Genomic DNA, 23,531 nt, shown 5'->3' with positions numbered 1-23,531 from the left:
ATTTTAGGGGAAAAGTTTGACGCCATTCCATGAGCGGGCGCAATTTTGAAGCGTGACATGTTGGGTTTCAATTTACTCAGTGTAACATTATCTTTCATAGTATAAAAAAATTGGGCTAACTTTACTGTTGTCTTATTTCTTAATTAAAAAAAGTGTATTTTTTCGAAAAAAAAGTGCACTTTTAGAACCGCTGCACAAATACGGTGTGAGAGAAAGTTTTGCAACAACCGTCATTTTATTCTCTAGGGTGTTAGAAAAGAAAATGTATAATGTTTGGGGGTTCTAAGTAATTTTCTAGCAAAAATTTTTTTTAACTTTTAAACAACACATCTCAAAAAGAGGCTCGGTCCTTAAGTGGTTAATACTGATCTGGATCAGCCTCCCCCTGTGTAGGAGGATGTGACCCTCCCAACTGCATTCTTCTCCGGTGTCAGAGATTTTCACTTTCATCTCTCTCTTCTACTGTCAGCGATGGCGTCTGCTAACCTGAGAGCTGTGCTGGAATGTTCCGTCTGTCTGAACATTTATACAGATCCTGTGAACCTGAGATGTGGACACAACTTCTGCCGGGTCTGTATTGATTGTGTGCTGGATACACAGGGGGGGTCTGGAGGATATTCCTGTCCTGAATGCAAAGAGAAGTTTCCGGATCGGCCTGCACTGCACAGGAACATAACACTACGTAACATAGTGGAGAATTTCCTGTCTGCTCAGCCAGATCAGGAGGAGTCCGGGGTCTTCTGTACTCACTGTGTGGACTATCCTATACCTGCTGTTAGATCCTGTCTGCTCTGTGAGGTTTCTCTGTGTGATAAACACCTCAAAGTCCACAAAAAGTCCCCAGAACACATCTTATGTGACCCCACCTTGTCCATGGAGAGCAGGAAATGCTCCATCCATAAAGAAATTTTAAAGTATTACTGCACTGAGGATGATATCTGTATCTGTGTGTCCTGTAGTTTGGCTGGAGAACATCGAGGACACCAGGTGGAGATGCTGGATGAGGCTTCTGAGAAGAAGAAGGAGACACTGAGGAATGTTCTGCAGAACCTTCTGATAAAGAGAGAAGAGACGGAGGAAAGAGTCCAGAGTCTGCAGGAACACAGGAGGAAAGTAGGAGAAGAAGCATCTGGTGACACCAAGAGAGTCACTGTCCTGTTTAGAGATTTCAGGATACGTCTGGAAGACCTGGAGAAGAGAATCCTGAGGGAAATCTCCGGGAGGGCAGAGCGGATCTCCATCTCCATCCGGGATCTGGAAATAAAGAAGGAGGAGCTGTCCAGGAAGATACGTCACATTGAGGAGCTGTGTAACATGACGGATCCACTGACTGCCTTACAGGAATCAGACACAGGTGACTTGTGTGATACTGAGGATGGAGATAATGAGGACAGAGAGAGACATGAGAAGCTCCTCCATGATGGAGGGGGTCTGGATGTGGATGGGATATCACACACATTACACACATTATCTGATATAATAACAGAGGTAAATGTATCCTTCTATATACAGGGAGCTGCAGACATATTACTGAATGTAAACACAGCTAGTAATTATCTCCATATATCAGATGACAGGAAAACTGTATCCAGGTCAGATAGAAAACAGAATCATCCAGAAACACCAGAGAGATTTCAGAATTATCCTCAGGTGTTGAGCAGTCGGAGTTTCTCCTCAGGGAGACATTACTGGGATGTGGATGTCGGGGGATCAGATTGGTGGAGAGTCGGGATGTGTTACCCCAGTATAGAGAGGAGGAGAGGAGAGCAGTCAGGGATTGGAAATAATAACAAGTCCTGGGGTTTGCGAAGGAAAGAAAATCAGTATTTGGTGAGACATGACAGTAAAGCGATCCTCTTACCCCCCAATATCTCCAGTAACAGAGTCAGGATATATCTGGATTATGAGGTCGGACGGATCTCCTTTTATGATCTGTGTGACCCGATCCGACATCTCCACACCTTCACCACCACCTTCACTGAGCCCCTCCATGCTGTGATATATGTAGGGAGAGGTTGTATAAAGATCTGTGGGGGGAATAGGGAATAATAGTCATAGTGAGAACTCCGCCCAGAGACTGGTGATGTCACAGGGATGGGTAGTGGGATTGGTAGAATATTCAGCCAATAGGATAAAGCAGTGGGTGGGACTTCAGTCAGTGCCCTGCAGGTTTTTGTTAAATGTGAGATTTCTCTATCTATCTATCTATCTATCTATCTATCTATCTATCTATCTATCTATCTATCTATCTATCTATCTATCTATCTATCTATCTATCTATCTATCTAATGACAATTACTTTCATTGTAATCATTAAACAGAAAGTTATGACAGTGTTTGACATCACCAATCTCCTCCTCTGGCCCCTCCCCCTACTCTCTGCCCCTCCTCCATATGCAGTCACTCTGTGCGGGGTGCAGTGCGGTCGCTGTGATTGGATAGGATGGGGTCACCTCTCCTCTCTTTCCTCCTCCTATTCCATACAATCTATACTAAATAGAGATGAAAAGAAATGTAACAATCTCAGAGGAAATATATGAAGAAGGGATCTAGAGATTTACTGCTAAGACAATAAAATGTGATGTATCATTAAAGTGTATGTCCACCCATAATGTTTTCTTTTCTTAGTTTTGGATGGAGTGGGGAAGAATTAGAACCCCTGTCAGGTTTTTACTGCTATCCAGATCTCCGTTAAAGAGATTTCTCCTCACTTCCTGTCCCGGTGACAAGATTTTACCAAGCAAGTGAGGAGAGCTCTCCACAATTATAATAAAATCTGACTGGGGCTCTAGCCTTCCCCTATTCTACTAAAAATGTATGTCTGAGTCCCCTTTGCTGATTTCCTCTCACTTCCTGCCCGGTACAATGTTGTCAGCAGGACAGGAAGTGAGGGGAATCCCCAGATAGCAGTAAAAACCCAACTGGGTTCTAATTCTCCCTCACTCCATCCAAAACTATAAAAAAACATTTCTTAGCTTGGCATAGACTTTAATAGAATGTATCAGTAATATAATTGTGTTGGTGTCACTGTTATCAGCACTGAGATGTATATTGCTGTGCAGCATGTTCTCCGGTCTCACCCTCATCTTCCCCACCAGAGAGGACAATACCTTACAGAGACACGGCATACATTAGGCTGGTAATATGTAGAATATACGGGAAGCCAGAGAGGGTGAGACCGGAGAACACAATCAGGGCTGCTGTTAGAAATCATGGGGCCCCGTACATTACCTGACAGGGACCCCCTAACCTGGAGTGTATGGCTCTGAACACGGCTTACTTATTCATGTGACCAAAGTACTTGTGTGAATGAACCCTTAATTATGTTTTTTTTTTATTGTTTTTTTATACTTTGGTGAAATATTAGGGGTCTAAACATACTGCTGATGTCTCACTTTTAAGACAGAGGAAGAGATTGAGGACAGAGATCTCCAATCCTTTCTCTGCAGCTGAAGCTGCAGAGAATGAATGAACAGGAGGTGCTCTGTACAGAGGCTTTCTGTTCATTCACAAACTGAAGCATAGTAAACACACTTCAATTATGAATGAACACAGAAGTGATCCATATCAATCACTCACTGTGTTCCCTCAGAAAAAGAAGGGGCTGATAAATATGACATATTTACTGGTCCTCCTGTGTGCCCACAGCAGCTGACAGCCAGTGGGAGAGAGAGGGGAAGAAGCTGGTAGAGCTGTGGGGAGAAGAGGGCCACCATGGGATTAGAGCTGTGGGGAATGGGGATTGTGGACAGGAGAGGGGTGATCGGAGCAGTGGGGGGCCAGTCTCTGAAACCAATCCCCCTGTGGCTCCCCCTGCAGCAGCTGGTGGGAAGGAGAGAAGGAGAAGTCATCTGTACTGCGGGGGAGATGGTGGGGGCTCTGAGCTGTGATCAGCAGATTTTTGAACTGCCTGCACCATAAAGCTGCCCAGACCCCATACAGGAGGGCCGGTTCTACCCCCTCTGTGGCCCTGAACACGCTGAACAACAATATACATCACAGTGCTGCTAACAGTCACACCATCTGATTGGTTGCTCCGGGTCTCACACTCTGCACTACTGTGCTGAATAAGAAGAGATGTATTATGGGAAAAGGAGAACATGGGGTTAATCTGTTACTTTATCCTTCTGAAAACCTACGAGGGAAGCCGGGGGCCCAAATACTGTATATGACATTGTCTGGAGGCCACACAAATATCACATTGCCTAGGGGCCCCAAATATATCATATGGCTTGGGAACACAAGTATGTGACATTCTCTAGGGTTCCCCAAATATGTCCCAGTCCCTGGGGGCCCAAATATGTCACATTCTCTTGAAGCCTGAAAAATCTAACATTGCCTGGGGCCCCCAAACATTGCCAAGGGTCTGGTGGCAGGGCCGAGCCCAAGAGTTACAAAACTTGGATACTTCAGTGGGATGGGGGCACAAAAATGTCAGAACCTGCAACCTATACTGCTATAGTTCACAGCTCATGGGGGGGCACTTTGACATTTTGCCTTGGGTGCGAAAAAGAGTCTGTCTGGGGCCTCAAGTGTGTCTTAATACCTAGGAATCTTATATGAGGCTTTATTTATTTTTTGAGACCCAAGTATGTCAGATTGCTTTGGGACCCCAAATGGTCTTAAAGAGACTCTGTCACTTGTCCACTCAGGGTCCATCCCGACCCCTTTATATACCCCATTATTGCTCTCCTCTGATACTCCATCCCCCCATGTAGGTTTCATGTTGGAATATGTCAGAGCTTACACAGGATTGATGATGTCACCCCTCCCCCTCCCTCATGTGACAGTATTTAAGCCTGGTGATTGGCTGCTTAGGCCTGAACATTGTATGCTGGGAGAAAATCACATGATCCCTCATACCCGGGAAATTGGGAACCTAGCAAAGGCTTTGATGAGGCAACAACATATTGGGGAACAGCAAAGGAGAATATATAGGGGGGTTTGGAGGGTTTTCAAGAGAACCTCCCACTTTACCCTGAAAGGACAAAGTGGGTGGAGTCTCTTTATCCCGCCTCTGGGCTGGCCAAAGGTTCCTCAGTCAGTATGACTATGTTCATTGGTAAGAGGTGATGGGGTGCACTGATCTGGGGGTGCAGTGTTTACCTGGAGAGATGTACTTACTGTTATTTATAGACTGCAATATAGCATAATCTATCTATCTATCATATAAGATTACAATATGTAGTAGAAATAAGAATATAATAAGTTTGAAGATTGTGTGATTCTTTTTCATCATATATCGCTGTCATCATGTATGATTGATAAGTGTATCTACATTATTATATCATATATTATATCACTTTTATAATGGATCCTAATATAATGTGTCCCCATAGAATGGATCACCAATAGAATTCTATGGGATCACTTTTATAACTAATGATTTAATATTGTATCACTTATACTTTTAGGTTTTTCATTTATTCGATTTTAAGATTTAAGTCACATGATAATTGCGCAAATGTTTATCAAAATAATTTTTGCTGAAAATACAGGAAAATCATTATTAGCGGATACAAATACAACATACCGTATTTATCGGCGTATAACACGCACTTTTTTCCCCTTAAAACCAGAGGAAAAATCGCAGGTGCGTGTTATACGCCGATCCCCTGCGATCCCGACCTGTCACATTTTCAAAATCGCCGACCGCGATTTGAAAATGGCGCCGCCGGCGCCGAAATACACAGAGCCGGTCCTCGGCTCTTCCCGGGGGCTCTCGTTCACTTTCGGCTCCACTCGTAGTCCCGAGCGGAGCTATCCGAACCTACTCGGCTAGGTTCGGATAGCTCCGCTCGGGACTACGAGTGGACCTGAAAGTGAACGACAGCCGCCGGAAAGAGCCGAGGACCGGCTCTGTGTATTTCGGCGCCGGCGGCGCCATTTTCAAATCGCGATCGGCGATTTTGAAGCCCAGAATGGCTGGGATCACTGGGGCAAGGCTGCACTGGGGAAGGCTGCACTGGGGAAGGCTGCACTGGGGAAGTCTGCACTGACAAGGCTGCACTGGGGAAGTCTGCACTGACAAGGCTGCACTGACAAGGCTGCACTGGGGAAGGCTGCACTGGGGAAGTCTGCACTGACAAGGCTGCACTGGGGAAGTCTGCACTGACAAGGCTGCACTGACAAGGCTGCACTGGGGAAGGCTGCACTGGGGAAGTCTGCACTGACAAGGCTGCACTGGGGAAGTCTGCACTGACAAGGCTGCACTGACAAGGCTGCACTGGGGAAGTCTGCACTGACAAGGCTGCACTGGGGAAGTCTGCACTGACAAGGCTGCACTGGGGAAGTCTGCACTGACAAGGCTGCACTGGGGAAGTCTGCACTGACAAGGCTGCACTGACAAGGCTGCACTGGGGAAGGCTGCACTGGGGAAGTCTGCACTGACAAGGCTGCACTGGGGAAGTCTGCACTGACAAGGCTGCACTGGGGAAGTCTGCACTGACAAGGCTGCACTGACATGGCTGCACTGGGGAAGGCTGCACTGGGGAAGGCTGCACTGACATGGCTGCACTGACATGGCTGCACTGACAAGGCTGCACTGGGGAAGTCTGCACTGACAAGGCTGCACTGACATGGCTGCACTGACAAGGCTGCACTGACATGGCTGCACTGAGAAGGCTGCAATGATGGGCATTTAAATGTAAGTTTTTTTTCCCTTCAACTTCCCTCCTAAAAGTTTTTTTTTCCTTAAAATTCCCTCCTAAATTGGGGTGCGTGTTATACGCCGATAAATACGGTAACTTACAAAATTCCTTCTAATTCTAGAACATGAACCTGTATTGAGCTAATAAATAACAAATATTTGTAAATTTTAAAATGTGTTTTTTTTTTGTAAACCAGTGAGAATTGAAGGAACACAGAACTGTAAATAGGCGACTTACACTGACCAATGGCGGCAGCCAGTTGGGATTGAGAAAAATGTTACAACACGCCCATTTTATAGAAATCATTGTAACGATTGACTTCTGCTGAGCAGGGACGGCCGCACACTGATTGACATTGAGCCGATCCCCGCTGAACCGGCTGAATTTCCATCCATGTATGGCCAGCTTTAGGGCTCATTCACACTAGGGGCAGGGACTGACACTCCTTCGAAAAGTGGTCCATACTCAGATCACTTTTCAGAGGTGTTTGACAATATCTCACCTCCTCATCACCCGTTTTAACCCCTTAAAGCAATGCCACCACCCTGCAACTGTGTGTATTACACATTGATATGGGGTGGTTGTAGAGTGGTCCTATCTACTGTAGAGTCCGGAGGGAAGGGTTCCTCTGGGCACGACTGACCTGGAAGCTGCAATCAGAATCATGTGATGGAAACCAGATCCTATGAAATCTATGAATGGGTCATGTTTGGTGGGTGGTGGTATCTGCCGAATGCAATAAAGAGGTACCTGCTTTGCTTCATGGCCACAACATGTGTACACCCCTGACTGCTGACTCTACAGCTAAAGGGGGAGCAGTTTTGGGCTCAACCAGGGGGTTATACCACCCCCCAACTGCTAGTGTGATCGATTCTCATGTGTGTTGGTGCACCACAGACAGCCAATCATAAGCTGAGGAGACATTCCTCGCCCTGCAGCTGCACATATACAAGTCCCTTGAAGCACATGGGGGGAGGGGGATCAGTGGACACGGGGGGATCAGAGGAAACGGGGTGATGAAAGCCCATGGAGGATCAGAAGAGATGTCAGAGACATAGTTGCCAACATCGTAAAAAAAAATGTGGGACATTTTTGTGGCTGTAGGCGGAGCCGTCCAATAATTAGGGGGCGGGGCATTCGTCTGTAGGCGTGGCTTAGTAAAAATATACAAGTGAAAAAATACGCCGAAAAATGGGCGTGGTTTATGCAACATAGTGGGCGTGGCTTAAATGGGCATTGCTCAAGAGGGTGTGGTTAGAGTCTGAGATGAATGAGGGATGGAGAGGGGAAGAGGGGGAGAGGGAAATGACGGGACAGCAGCCCCAGATCCTACACAATAGAAATCTGTGTATTCTAGAAAGTTTAACAATCAGCAGATAAAGATACTCCAAACACCTGGTGTTAGCACTTCAACCATCCCGGCACCATGGTTGTTATGGTGTCAGGATGATTGAAGTGCATTATTTCTATTATTACATTGTAATATAAAATGAAATCATTCAACTCACCATAATGCAGAATCAGTGGGATCCCTGAGCGTGTCACCTGCCACGTCGCCTGCCACCAGCCATCCGTCCTTGCGTCAGATGTCCCAGCAGAGTCCGTCCTTGCATCAGGTGCCCCCAGCGGAGCCCCCCCTTACATCAGATGTCCCCAGCCGAGCCCCCCTCACACCAGGAGTCCCCGGCGGAGCCCCCTCACACCAGGAGTCCCCGGCGGAGCCCCCCTCACACCAGGAGTCCCCGGCGGAGCTCCCCCTCACACCAGGAGTCCCCGGCGGAGCTCCCCCTCACATCAGGAGTCCCCGGCGGAGCTCCCCCTCACATCAGGAGTCCCCGGCGGAGCTCCCCCTTACACCAGGAGTCCCCGGCAGAGCCCCCCTCACACCAGGAGTCCCCGGCGGAGCCCACTCTCACACCAGGAGTCCCCGGCAGAGCCCCCCTCACATCAGGAGTCCCCGGGGGAGCTCCCCCTCACATCAGGTGTCCCCAGCGGAGCCCCCCTCACATTAGGTGTCCCCAGTGGAGCCCCCCCTCACATCAGGTGTCCCCGGCAGAGCCCCCCTCACATCAGGTGTCCCCAGTGGAGCCCCCCTCACATCAGGTGTCCCCGGCGGAGCTCCCCCTCACATCAGGTGTCCCCAGCAGAGCCCCCCTCACATCAGGTGTCCCCGGTGGAGCCCCCCTCACATTAGGTGTCCCCGGTGGAGCCCCCCCTCACATTAGGTGTCCCCAGTGGAGCCCCCCCTCACATCAGGTGTCCCCAGTGGAGCCCCCCCTCACATCAGATGTCCCCAGTGGAGTCCCCCCTCACATCAGGTGTCCCCAGTGGAGCCCCCCTCACATTAGGTGTCTCCGCCGGCCACCGACCTCTAGCGGCGGCAGCTGTTTCGAAAATCGAGAACCGGATTATTCGGGACATTTCCCGGGATACCACAAATTCGGGAATGGAGTCCAAGTCCCGGGAATGTCTCAGGAAATCCGGGACAGTTGGCAACTATGCAGAGATCTGCAGAGGGGAGAGGACACTAACTGCAGCCAATAGAAAATAGGAATGGTGCTAGCTGCGGGGGTTTGGGGGATTGGGGGGTTCACTTTTTGAATGAATAGCTGTAATCGGCCATTTTTCTACTCACCAGAGTCTGGGGGTCACTTCTGGTATAAGTTGAAGGTTAGAAATAGAAATGTTTTGAGGCACTAAGGACTTTCATGGTACCACTGAACTCACAACACTAACTACAGTTTAAAATCATTATGTTTATTACAAAAGTTATACAAAATCATTAATAAATACATCACACAGCAGCGACAAAATGTAATAATATTAAAAAAAGTAAAGGGAACTAAACCCCTTCAAAGACCCCTTCTTCATATAGTCCCCCACAAAAGTAAGGAACCTATAATAGATAGATATTAGTCCAGCCTTCCTGCCGACATGTTTCACGGGGTAACCTCTTCCTCAGGAGATTTAGAAGGAGTAAAAATCTGCAGAGCGCAAGACATAAATCATAGCACACCAAGAAAACATGTATAGACATACAGTATGTGCCCATGTATACACGTATGATAAAACACACATACACATGTCCACACAAGATACACACATAATAAGTTCACTATATGAAATGCATCACCACATACACTGTGCAAGAAACTCATATGGCCAATGAAAACAGGAGAAGGGGGGGCAACACTCACCCAAAAATTCACACAGACCCATCCAGGAATGGAACGCCACATATGGTGGTCTCCCCGGTCACGGTGGAAGCCAGGTAAAGTGAGGTCTGATAAGCTCTGTTTGATATACGTATTTCTTAATATTATAGCACTGTAAGGGTAGCCAACCAGACATTGTAAATAGTGTAAAAAGTACTCTATATACACACCAAGGAGATGTAAGGATCCTAAAATATTGTACAAAGAATGTGATCAAAGAAATAAGAATCCTTCAAACGTACTAGCTGGTCAAAACCAAACCTATATAGATAAGTAGAGAGAAATCATTAGAGATGGGCCAAACACTCCTGGGTTCAGTTCGCAGCAGAACTCCTGAACAGGGGAAAAGTTCTAACCCAAACGGTGAAACCCCATTGAAGTCTATGGGAGCCGAACAGGAAAAAATCAAAAGTCCCCATTTTGAAGGCTTATATGCTAATAATTGGCTATAAAAAGGATATGGGGGCCGGGTACTGCCCTGGGGGATATGTATTAATGCAAAAAAAAATTTTAAGTGCTACGATAAAAATGAAAAATCCCTCTAAATATATATTCCTGGGGAGAGTCCCCTTAGTCTGCCTCTAAAGTGGCGCATCTGTAGCATGTATAGAACCTGCTGCAGCAAAAATGTCATTTCTAAAGAAAACAAAAAGAGTCAAATCCCATTTAAATTGACTCGCAGTTGCAATTGCCGGGACCCAGCTTTTGGGAAAAAAAAAGAACAAAACAGCGTGGGGTCCCCCCACTCCATACCAGCCCCTTTTGAGTTTTTTTGGACAGCAGATAAACTGCAAGGTGTCTGCATGTATCCTGTATAATGGACCAGACACTCGCTGGAGTAAAAACCAGTCCAGGCACCACCCCCACATCGACAGGAAAGGAGAACCAGTTGGGCCAGTCAGCACCTCATTGGCCAAGAGTTAAAACAACAACACAGTGCACGGGGCCCACATATCTCTGGTTACAATACAACAGATAACAATCTCAGCCATTTGAAGACAACAAAAATATAATAACTACAAAAACAACAACCATGGGGGCGTGGCCAAGATGGCACACTGAGTGGATGTCTGAGCTGGAGCTCTGCTGTTAAACAGGGCCAATCTCCTGCCATCCGGCTCCAATATCGCCCGCTGATAGCTTGCTGACACCCTCATGTGACGCTGATCCTCTGGGGCAACTAAAGGACGGGGTAAGAGGCTGCATTTTCCCCTATACGGAGGAATCGTTCCCGGCCTGTGGGGACCGTGTGGAGGCATCTGCACGCTCCTTTGCTAACATGGCATCCCAGGCCGAGCAGGGAGGACAAAACTCTTCTACACAGCCGGGCCTGGCTGAAGTCCTGGCGGCCATAGCCACCTGTCAGGCTTCTACCACTACTAATCCAAAGTGGATGCTGTGCAGCTGGATGTGGGACCAAGGCCGGTACAAGAGGTGGGCAGAAGGGGCGGGTGCCCTGGGCAGTGTATTACATGAAGGGGGAGGGGCGCACTGGAGCCGCACTGTTCTGAAGTTGCCGCACTTACAGAAGTGACGATAGTGTCATTACGATCAGGCAGAGCAGGAATCTCCATAGCTGCTAACTGGAGGAGACTGCTCTCTCTTCCCTCCAATAGCAACCTGTGGGCGGAAGAGAGGAGGACAGCCACGGAGAAAACCTCCTTCTGTGTATAGAGTGCTGGGGAGTGAGGGTAGAGCGCCCTTCAGTTTGTTTCCACAGAGCAGAGAAATGCAGCTTTTTGCTGACAAGAGGAAAAAACAAAACGTATGTGTGTGCAATCACTGCCCCCCGCATGTCAGCCTCCTACTAACCTCTGCAAAATATAAACAAAAAAGACTTACTCTTGTGCTTGTGAGGGCGTTATTGTTGTGGATACGTAGTACTGTTGAAATGGCCAAACTGGAGAAGGTGGTCATGTGTGTCCCGCTGCCTAGACTGACCAGGGGTGGTCTGAAGAAGATAGTGTGGGAAGGATGGATGGAAGGTGCGTAATTAAACACTTGCATCAAATCATACAGTTTATTCATGAGCAATGGAATACATACATGTAGGAAATAAAAACATACTATGTTTCGTAAAATGGGGTTACAAAATATGCACTTGTAGAATTACAAGTGGGACATGCCCAAACAGGGGCAAGTGCTAAAGAATATACTGACGCGTTTCGAGGATAACCTCTTCATCAGAGCTTAGAGAGAAGGAACACAGTCTGCATAAACAAATGGACCAACACGTATGCACATGGGAAGGAGTGGCTAGTGAGGAGACATATCATGTGAAGGATAGTTAGTTCTCCTTAGCTCCATGTAAGTCCACATCAGAGCACTCTATAGCAACAAAATAATATGTGCAATGCAATCCTTCTTTTAGGGGTAGGACTGTCCGGTGTACCTGTTTCCAGAGCTGTGTGAAGTAGCTGCAGCCTGGGTGCGTCTTTGGGGGGCCAAGAAAAGCCGGAAATTCTATAGGGTGGGAGATAGGTGATGTCTCTAATTGTACCCTGTCAAGTCCCTGCAAGGCACTGTGTCTGTCACCGTCCATGCAAGGCATAGATACTGGACTGAAGGGGAGCCTACCCCTCCTTAAAGGTACAGGAGCACACCAAACACCCAGCAATAGCACAATGGCTGCAAAGGTGTTGGTGCACTGCTGGACCAATACAAACACACACGTGATAACAAAAGCTTTCCACCGCCCTCATCTATAGCTGGCTATCACAGTAAGCGGCATTGGAAGGCTAAAACAGGTAACAACAAAGCCTGTTTTTAATGCATACTGTTAGACAGGTCAATTTGGTTGCCTGCGAGCTGGTGGTAAGTAGGCTTTGGTTTTTTCCTGGGAATTCCTCAGACTTTGTTGTAACCTCTACAGTCAGCCTATGTGTGTCCTATGGAGGGACAAACCTGCAGAGAACCGAATGGCAACATTCCATAAAAGTTGATAGCAGCATGGAGGACCTGAGCTGAGCCACTTCCCTCTATAGAAAGCCCGGAGCAACAGCAATGAAGTGAATAGGCACAGGGCGGGCATGACGGGGTTAACAGGGAAATTAACTATACTGAGGGGTGGTGATTATGGAGTTGAGGGGGAGGGGCCTGAGGCCAGTTGCTGCGACCGGGCCGGCAGGCAGGAGCGGTAATAGATCACGCAGGGCCAGGCCGCCGGAGCTGTATTCATCAGAGCAACGTTCGAATTCACAGCGGCAGCCGGGGGGAGCCGGGAGGTACCTGCGGTGGGCCCACCGTCAAAACGGACAGCTCGGGCGGACAGCGGCAGCCCGGGGAGGACACCCGACCGGGAAACCAGATCGTTCCGGGTAAGGCAGGGGAAGGACAGGAGCAACAGCAATTAAGTAAATAGGCGCAGGGCGGGCATGACGGGGTTCACAGGGAAATTAACTATACTGAGGGGTGGTGATTATGAAGTTGAGGGGGAGGGGCCGGAGGAATACTTAAAAGGTGACTCCGCATGGGATGAGTCACCAAAGCGTTGGGGAAAGTTCAGAGAGAAGCATGGCAGAGGTGGAGAGAATTTTGGCCCAGCTCAGGGAGGAGGCAGCAGTGTGGGGCCCTGAGTGGCTTCAAGAGACATTAGGTACGGCATTGCTGAGGCCAGTTGCTGCGACCGGGCTGGCAGGCAGTAGAGGTAATAGAGCACGCAGGGCCAGGCCGCCGGAGCGGTATTCACCAGAGCAACATTCGAATTCACAGCGGCAGCCGGGGGGGAGCCGGGGGGAGCCGGGAGGTACCTGCGGCGGGCCAACCGTCAAAACGGACAGCTCGGGCGGACAGCGGCAGCCCGGGGAGGACACCCGACCGAGAAACCAGATCGTTCCGGGTAAGGCAGGGGAAGGACAGGGCTGCATCACGGCCTAGCAGGCGCGGTGAATACGAGCGCGCAGGCCCCACCCCCAGGTTGCCAGCGGTGGAGCAAGGATGGATGCAGAGGAGGGATGCGGATGGGATCTCCGGGCCTACGGTGGCAGGAGATCCACAGCGGCCTGATCGAGGGCAGAAGGAGCAGAGGAAGGGGAGAGTGGAGGCCAGCAGGACTGAGGTACCCCACACCGGTCCTGGCAAGGCTGTCCAAAAATCGCTGAACGGGCGCTCTGCGCAGAGGAGGGAGAGGATGTCTGTGGCAACCACAGCCGGCAGGCCTGGCAGGCTTTCATCAGAAGAGGAGGAAGATCTGTTGCTGAACCTGGCGGATGATCGATCCGAGTCGGAAGAGGAAGACAGCGGAGGTGGAAGACAGACGATCGGCTCATGGGGCGACACCTGTGCAGCCCAGTAAGTCAGCTCCTATTGTTCCTGTGTCATGTCTGACAGAGAGCAGAGGGCCTGAGAGTAGGTCGGGGGTTGGGACAGCCAGTGGGGGACAGGGGAGGCCTCCGGGGGACTGTTGGTTTATTGGGTTTCTTAGAGGGAATAAAGGAACTAGTGCAGAAGTTTGAACAGGCAGGGAAGACAGCAGTTGGGCCAGTGTCGGCCTGGGTTCCGCCATTAGGAGGAACTGGGAAAGGCGCTACGTCTGGCATAGGTGCAGTGGCATCGGCGGTTTCAGGGGCTGTTACGGTGCCGGCCAAGGAAGTGGTGGGTACGGTTGGTGCGCAAGGGACAGACAAGATGGCGGTGGCAAATGAGACTGTGGTGCGGCAGGATATAATTAGGATAGCGGATGCAGCAAAATGTGAAGTCTATGTGTGTTATGAAGGGCCATTAGGAGCTCACCTGAAACAGGAGGTGCGGGAGAAGCTGTGGAAAGGTGAGTATGTGGAGATTTTTTCTCTACTACCATTGGAAAAATTCAATTCAGACAGAGTAAAGCCGGGCGATTCTAAAAAAGAGGACGAGGAGAAAAGAAGATATAGGTTAATCCCGCGTACATTTGCCAATTGGCTGCAGGAGTTCACCATCATGGCAAGTGTCATTGGGGAAAAGCAGCCCGAACTCTGTTCGGCACTGTTTTGTTATCAGGATTCCATTGGGGAAGCTTATATGGTTTATAGTGGGACAGCGTGGCTGAGGTATGATGAGCAGTTCTGTCAACGGAGGGCGGTGCGGAAGGAGCTGCGATGGGACCACAAAGATATAAGCTTATGGATGCGCCTAATGACGACTGCGCGGGCACCGAACCAGTTTTTTCAGGGGGGGCGGTGGACCTTCGGCACAGGGACAGTCAGCCGGAAACAAAAAAGGGGTGTGCTGGCAATATAACACAGGGACATGCAAGTTCAGGGGTGCCTGTAGGTACAAGCATGAATGTTCAGGGTGCAGTGGAGCTCATCCAGCATCCAGATGTCTCAAACAAGGCAAGGGCCGCGCCGGGGAAGCTGGACACAAGAGGGAGGACTCCGGTGAAAGTGGAAAGGATGCAGCCGTTTCTGGGTAGGTATCCGGATAGAAGAGCGGCGCATTTATTGGAAGAAGGTTTCACTGTAGGTTTCCAAATCCCCTGTTCGTTGGCGGTAGTTCCCCCATATCCCCCAACCTGCGGTCCGCTTTGCAACATCCAGATGTGGTTTTCGAGAAACTGCATAAGGAGGTTGCACTGGGGAGGATGGCGGGGCCATTTCTGTCGGCACCTTTGGCCGATCTGGTGGTGTCACCATTGGGGGTAGTGCCTAAGAAGGAACCCAATAAATTCAGGCTCATCCATCACCTGTCCTTTCCAAAAGGGGGGACGGTGAATGATGCCATAGATCAGGAGGCATGCTCAGTGACATACAAGTCATTTGATGCAGCTGTAGGTTGGGTGCGCCATTACGGAAAAGGGGCCCTGTTGGCTAAGGTTGATATAGAATTGGCTTTTAGGCTGTTACCAGTTCAACCTGAAAGTTTCTGGTTGCTTGGATGTCATTGGGATGATGAGTTTACGTCGACCAGTGCCTACCGATGGGTTGCTCTATATCGTGTGCAATATTTGCGCAGTTCAGCTCTTTTGTAGAATGGGTGGTACGGGATGTGTCGGGTGTGAATTCAATAATTCACTACCTGGATGACTTCCTGTATATAGGACACATAGCAAACAGGTTTGGCATTCCATTGGCGTCTGAAAAAACTGAGGGACCTTGTACGGTCATCACGTTCCTAGGCATTGTCTTGGATTCAGAGGCAATTGAATGCAGGATACTGGAAGCAAAATTGGCAGACTTGAAAACAGAAATTGCAGGGCTGCTTGTCTTGTGTAAAGTGCAATTGCGTTTGTTGCAATCGGTGTTGGGAAAGCTTAATTTTGCGTGTCGTATCTTACCTATGGGGGGGGTGTTCAGTCGCCGGAAGGCAGCGAGTACGGGTGGAATTAAGTCCCAAAGACATTTTGTACGCTTGGGCAAGGCACATAGAGATGACCTGAGGGTATGGCATACCTTTTTGGAGTCATTCAATGGCCGAGCATTATGGATGTCGGGGCCAGTTAGTAACTTTGACCTGGAGCTCTTCACGGAGGCAGCGGGGTCCTCAGGTTTTGGAGCCTTTTTCCAGGGACAATGGAGCGCAGGCCCTTGGCCAAGGTCATGGATAGAAGCGGGTTTCACAAAGAATTTGGTGCTGTTGGAATTATTTCCAGTAGTGCTTGCGGTGGAGTTGTGGGGAGCATCATTCAGGGATCTGAAGGTGCGTTTCCATGGTGACAATTTGGGGGTGGTACAGGTAATCAATCGGAATACGGCGTCCTCTCCGCCAGTTATTAGATTACTTCAACATTTGGTTTTAAGATGTTTACAACTGAATGTTTTCATTCATGCTATCCACCTACCCGGCGTGGAGAATGTGATAGCTGATGCATTATCTCGCTTCCAGTGGGACAGGTTCCGAGAGTTGGCACCGGATTCGGAGCAGCACAGGGTACCTTGTCCCGAGTGGTTGTGGGGGATAGCGGTGGAATCATCACAGGATGGATAAAGCGGTCGGTAAGCAGGTCCACGTGGTCAGCATACACGAAGGTTTGGAAGGAGTGGTTGGCGTTTGTGCAAGAGGTGGGTGAGGAGCCGACTGGGCAGGCAGGGCGGTTACTCGTTTTATACTACGTCACCATAAAAATGGAGGAGGGGGTGTCCGCATCCGTAGTGAATGCGCAGCTGGCAGGTTTAGCTTTCTTGTTTAAATTACAAGGGCGGCCTGATTTCACAAAGGATTTCTGGGTACGGCAGGCCGTAAAGGGTTACAGGCGATCGGTGTTTCGGAAGGACACCAGGAGGCCTGTGACCTTTGAGATTCTGCTGGGTGTTGTAGCCAGGTTGGGGGAAGTATGTTCATCTGAATATGAGATTAAATTGTTCAAAGTTGCCTTTTTGTTGGCGTTCTTTGGTGCGTTTAGGATCGGGGAACTGGTCAGCCCTTCAAAGAAAGTACAGGGGGGACTTGGGAGTCATGAGGTGGAGTGCAGTAATGGAAAGGTGTCCTTGTAGTTGCGAAAATCAAAGACAGATCAAGCGGGAAGAAGGAGGTTGGTACAGGTGTATCCAATTCCGGGTTCGCCTTTATGCCCATTGGAAGCGGTAAGGGCTTTCTTGAGGGTTCGCCCGGTGAGGCTGGGCGCTTTTCTGGTACATGAAGATGGAACGCCTTTGTCGCGTTTTCAGTTTGGGGCTATTTTAAAAAAATGCTTGGAGAAGTTGGGTTTGGAGTTCAAAGCATTTTCATCTCACTCGTTCAGGATAGGGGCAGCTATGGAAGCAGCTAGACAAGGGATGGATATGGAGGCGGTGAAACGTATTGGGCGGTGGGAGTCGAACAGGTTCAGGTTTTATGTTAGGCCCCACCTGGTGGTAGGTTTGTGAGGTAATAATGTGGGTAGTGACTCTTCAGTCTGCCCGGGTATGGTGCTTTTGAATATGATGGTCATGTTGTGGTGTTTGTTGTTTTTTCTTCTTTTAATTTCAGGTTCGGCTGCAGGGATGGTCTGGATCATGGGCCATTCTTATGTGTGCTGGGGGGCACGGAGAGGGGACGTAAGGTATGATGGTAGGCAGTTGGGTTTTGACAGGAGGGAAGCCTACCTAAGATGGTTAGGAGTCCCGGGAATGTTATGGGGTAGGTTGGTCTCTGAGGTGCAGTGTTATGCAGCCAGGGATAGACCGCCTGACGTGTTAGTACTGCATGTTGGCGGCAATGATTTGGGACTCAGGTCCATGATAGACATTAAGCAAGACATCAAGTTGGATGTTGGGCGTTTGATGGAGGATTTTCCTGATATGGTCATCGTCTGGTCGGATATGGTGGCGCGTACGACATGGAGGATGGCCAGGTCAGTGGAGGGTATTAATAGAGCCAGGAGGAAGATCAATAGAGAGGTGAGCAAATTCATGGTGCGGAATGGGGGGGTTGGCGATACGTCATTTGGAGTTGGAGTTCGAGACCTGGAGATATTTGAGGAAGGATGGGGTACATCTAAATGATGTAGGCATTGACATGTGGGTTTTGGGCCTTCAAGACGGGATACAACGAGCACTTCGGGTGTGGAGGGGCATCCAAGTGTAAGGTGAGTACTCTTGGTTGCTGTGGCGGACGTTGGTCTGTGCAGGGAAAGAAGATATCAGAAGGAAGAGATCGGGACTATTGTTGGATGGGTCCTGATGGTGGTTCCCGGTTAACGGAGGTTAGCCGGGAAGTGATAATGGGGGCACTGCGGCCAGTGGTAGTCTCTGAGCCAGCTTGTCGGCTTGAGGCAGGGATAATACATTTGAGAGGGACTGCAGTGCAAGAGGGATATTAACACAGAGGTTTACGAATTTCCTGCTCAGACCAACGTTAGATTTCATAGGGTTTATAACAGATGATGTTTTTTCTACTTGTACGTTTTTATATGTTTGATACTTGAGTCTTTAGATTTGTTAAATAAAGTAGGCTGCTACGGCCTTTGTTACCCCAAGAGCATGGTGTGGTCTCGGTTAATATGAATAAGATATATAAGTGGGGTAATAAGTTTTGGGAGTTAAACACATCTGTTATACAACAGTCATGTTGTTACTGAAAGGAGGAAGGAAACAGCTTCAACGTCCTACAGCTGAATATTATGTGGGTTTTGGTATTGCAGCAGAGGAGAGCTTGCTTCAAAAAAACTGATAACATGTATTGTGGAAAGGGGGGGTGGTTGGAATGCATGGAGGGGGGTCTGACAGGTATGTATTACTCAGAGATAAGGAAATACACTATTCCCGAAGAGCTTCTTCATCTCAACAAATATTGCTCTTTTATTACTAATTAAAGTAACAATAGCCAGGTTAAAGGAAACCTAACATGAAACAGGGAGGTTGGCATTGGTGTTTTTTATCTGAAAATGCTAGTTGCTTGGCTGGCATGCTGACTGCATTGTTCTGATTCAGTGGAGGTATACAGATTGGGGCATGTGAATTTTGGCAGACTTTCCTGACATACATGTTTTAGGTCAGAATGTATTAAAAATAGAGGGTCAGCATAACACCAACTAACTAGCATTCTCAGGAAGAGGTTGGCAGTAAAAGGGCTTATAGTTCACTAATCAGACCTCGTCCCCCTTTTCCCAAACACACAAATTGACAAGACTCTGCTAAGGGGTTGGGGTGCTATTAGTAAAGTGTAATATGCCTTATTGCAGGTGCTTAGGAGATATTATGTTGCCTCTTCTCTACCTGTTTTAGGCTGGGTTCACACTAAAGCGATGATAGACATCACATGTAATTTGCACCGCATTGCTGTGCAGATCACATGCGATGTCTTTGCGATGCAAATTCAGCCGTACATTTTGTATGGCTGAATTTGCATCACTTTTTTTTGGTCCGCACTGGAATCGGATGGCATGGGTGTTCACCATTTCACAGTACACATTGCCATTTAAAAGAAACCAAGGTAGATATGGAGCTGTTCTAATATCAGATGTTTTTGTTTGGAAGATTGATTAAGTCCACTGCCACTACCAATTAGTGAAATAAGTTAATAATAGGGAAAAAAATTAGAATACAAATGATGCTACTCTACTGAGTACCTACTGGTATGTGCTAATAGTTATACCCCAGATAAGGGTAAGCAAAAGTGCCTGCTTAACCACTTCAGCCCCGGACCATTATGCTGCCTAAGGACCAGAGGACTTTTTTCAATTTGGCACTGCGTCGCTTTAACTGCTAATTGCGCGGTCATGCAATGCTGTACCCAAACGAAATTTGTGTCCTTTTCTTCCCACAAATAGTGCTTTCTTTTGATGGCATTTGATCACCTCTGCGGTTTTTATTTTTTGCGCTATAAACGGAAAAAGACCGAAAATTTTGAAAAAAAATGATATTTTCTACTTTTTGTTATAAAAAAAATCCAATAAACTCAATTTTAGTCATACATTTAGGCCAAAATGTATTCGGCCACATGTCTTTGGTAAAAAAATGTCAATAAGCATATATTTATTGGTTTGCGCAAAAGTTATAGCGTCTACAAGCTAGGGTACATTTTCTGGAATTTACACAGCTTTTAGTTTATGACTGCCTATGTCATTTCTTGAGGTGCTAAAATGGCAGGGCAGTACAAAACCCCCCCAAATGACCCCATTTTGGAAAGTAGACATCCCAAGGAAATTGCTGAGAGGCATGTTGAGCCCATTGAATATTAATTTTTTTTGTCCCAAGTGATTGAATAATGACAAAAAATAAAAAATTACAAAAAGTTGTCACTAAATGATATATTGCTCACACAGGCCATGGGCATATGTGGAATTGCACCCCAAAATACATTCAGCTGCTTCTCCTGAGTACAGGGATACCACATGTGTGGGACTTTTTGGGAGCCTAGCCGCGTACGGGGCCCCGAAAACCAATCACCGCCTTCAGGATTTCTAAGGGCGTAAATTTTTGATTTCACTCCTCACTACCTATCACAGTTTTGAAGGCCATAAAATGCCCAGATGGCACAACCCCGCCCACGTGACCTCATTTTGGAAAGTAGACACCCCAAGCTATTTGCTGAGAGTCATTTCGAGTCCATAGAATATTTTATATTTTGACACAAGTTGCGGGAAAATTACAATTTTTTTTTTTGCACAAAGTTGTCACTAAATGATATATTGCTCACACAGGCCATGAGAATATGTGGAATTGCATCCCAAAATACATTTAGCTGCTTCTCCTGAGTATGGGGATACCACATGTGTGGGACTTTTTGGGAGCCTAGCCGCGTACGGGGCCCCGAAAACCAATCACCGCCTTCAGGATTTCTAAGGGTGTAAATTTTTGATTTCACTCTTCACTGCCTATCACAGTTTCGGAGGCCATGGAATGCCCAGGTGGCACAAAACCCCCCCAAATGACCCCATTTTGGAAAGTAGACACCCCAAGCTATTTGCTGAGAGGCATGGTGAGTATTTTGCAGCTCTCATTTGTTTTTGAAAATGAAGAAAGACAAGAAAAAACATTTTTTTTTTCTTTTTTCAATTTTCAAAACTTTGTGACAAAAAGTGAGGTCTGCAAAATAATCACTATACCTCTCAGCAAATAGCTTGGGGTGTCTACTTTCCAAAATGGGGTCATTTGGGGGGGTTTTGTGCCACCTGGGCATACCATGGCCTCCGAAACTGTGATAGGCAGTGAAGTGTGAAATCAAAAATTTACGCCCTTAGAAAGCCTGAAGGCAGTGCTTGGTTTTCGGGGTCCCGTACGCGGCTAGGCTCCCAAAAAGTCTCACACATGTGGTATCCCCGTACTCAGGAGAAGCAGCAGAATGTATTTTGGGGTGTAATTTCACATATTCCCATGGCATGTTTGAGCAATATATCATTTAGTGACAACTTTGTGCAAAAAAAAATTTGTCTCTTTCCCGCAACTTGTGTCATAATATAAAATATTCCATGGACTCAACATGACTCTCAGCAAATAGCTTGGGGTGTCTACTTTCCAAAATGGGGTCATTTGGGGGGGTTTTGAACTGTCCTGGCATTTTATGCACAACATTTAGAAGCTTATGTCACACATCACCCACTCTTCTAACCACTTGAAGACAAAGCCCTTTCTGACACTTTTTGTTTACATGAAAAAATTATTTTTTTTTGCAAGAAAATTACTTTGAACCCCCAAACATTATATATTTTTTTTAAAGCAAATGCCCTACAGATTAAAATGGTGGGTGTTTCATTTTTTTTTTCCACACAGTATTTGCACAGCGATTTTTCAAACACATTTTTTGGGGAAAAAACACACTTTTTTAAATTTTAATGCACTAAAACACACTATATTGCCTAAATGTTTGATGAAATAAAAAAGATGATCTTAGGCCGAGTACATGGATACCAAACCTGACATGCTTTACAATTGCGCACAAACGTGCAGTGGCAAGAAAATAAATACATTTTTTAAAAGCCTTTAAAAGCCTTTACAGGTTACCACTTTAGATTTACAGAGGAGGTCTACTGCTAAAATGACTGCCTTCGATCTGACCTTCACGGTTATACCTCACATGCATGGTGCAATTGCTGTTTACGTTTGACGACAGACCGCTGCTTGCGTTCGCCTTAGCGCGAGAGCAGGGGGCGACAGGGGTTTCTTTTTTTTTTTTTCTTTATTATTTTTTTGCTTTTTATCTTATTTTTAAACTGTTCCTTTCATTTTTTTTTTTTTAATCATTTTTATTGTTATCTCAGGGAATGTAAATATCCCCTATGATAGCAATAGGTAGTGACAGGTACTCTTTTTTGAAAAAATTGGGGTCTATTAGACCCTAGATCTCTCCTCTGCCCTCAAAGCATCTGACCACACCAAGATCGGTGTGATAAAATGCTTTCCCAATTTCCCAATGGCGCTGCTTACATCCGGCGAAATCTAAGTCATGAAATGCTCGTAGCTTCCGGTTTCTTAGGCCATAGAGATGTTTGGAGCCACTCTGGTCTCTGATCAGCTCTATGGTCAGCTGGCTGAATCACCGGCTGCATTCTCAGGTTCCCTGTTGAGACAGAAGAGCCAGAGAAAAACACGGAGCACTCCCTCCCACGGCTTGTAAAAGCAGTCTAGAGGCTAATTAGCCGCTAGGATTGCTTTTACATGAAAGCCGACCGCTGGCTAAAAAGAATGATAACAAGATGATACCTAAACCTGCAGGCATCATTCTGGTATAACCACTCAAAGTCGTGAATGGCGTACCTGAAGACAAAAAACTGGTTAACAATAAAACACAGTAAACGGTAAAGTATAAAAAATTGCATACCTGAAAAGCAAACATGATAACACATAATAAACATAATAACAATAAAACATTGCAGAATAGAATACAGTAAAAAAGAGCAGAACAATAGAGAGAGAGAATAGAGAGAGAGAGAACAATAAAATGTGAATGGTAGCGTTCAAAACATTCACCAATGCAAAAAACCAGGATTGTCAGGAAAGGAGGGACAATAATAGCGGGTGTCACGCCTATATCCGCGCTTGCTGCAGACAGGACATCTTTTTTGGGGGGGTTCGTTGGGTAGGGGTACTCGGGAGGACATAAAGAAAATGCCTCTCATGCAGCCGACTGCATTTGGTTGGGGATGTGAATGGGGGAAGTACGGGCACTGCAGAAGTGGTGGGTTCCCAATTAGGATTGGCGAATGCAGCAGGAAGGGCATTATGGGCACGACGGGCCTGTGTTTGTCTTCTTCTTGGTGGCAGCGGGACACTACTTGTGCTTGCCACCTCACCAGCTTGAACTGCACTTATGGGACTCGCCACGTCACCAA

General features: G+C 47.3%; 1 protein-coding gene across 1 annotated transcript; it reads left to right on the top strand.

Annotated features, from left to right (window-relative positions):
- Positions 1-471: 471 nt before the first annotated feature.
- Positions 472-5,645, top strand: LOC141133663 (E3 ubiquitin-protein ligase TRIM39-like). Its single transcript, XM_073623159.1, has one exon. The coding sequence runs from the start codon at positions 472-474 to the stop codon at positions 2,047-2,049; it is 1,578 nt and encodes a 525-aa protein (XP_073479260.1). The 3' UTR covers positions 2,050-5,645.
- The last annotated feature ends 17,886 nt before the right edge of the window (positions 5,646-23,531 follow it).

This window comes from Aquarana catesbeiana, linkage group LG03, assembly GCF_042186555.1.
Source record: "Aquarana catesbeiana isolate 2022-GZ linkage group LG03, ASM4218655v1, whole genome shotgun sequence".
In the NCBI taxonomy this organism is placed as follows: domain Eukaryota; kingdom Metazoa; phylum Chordata; class Amphibia; order Anura; family Ranidae; genus Aquarana; species Aquarana catesbeiana.
This window is presented reverse-complemented; position numbering and strand designations above follow the sequence as displayed.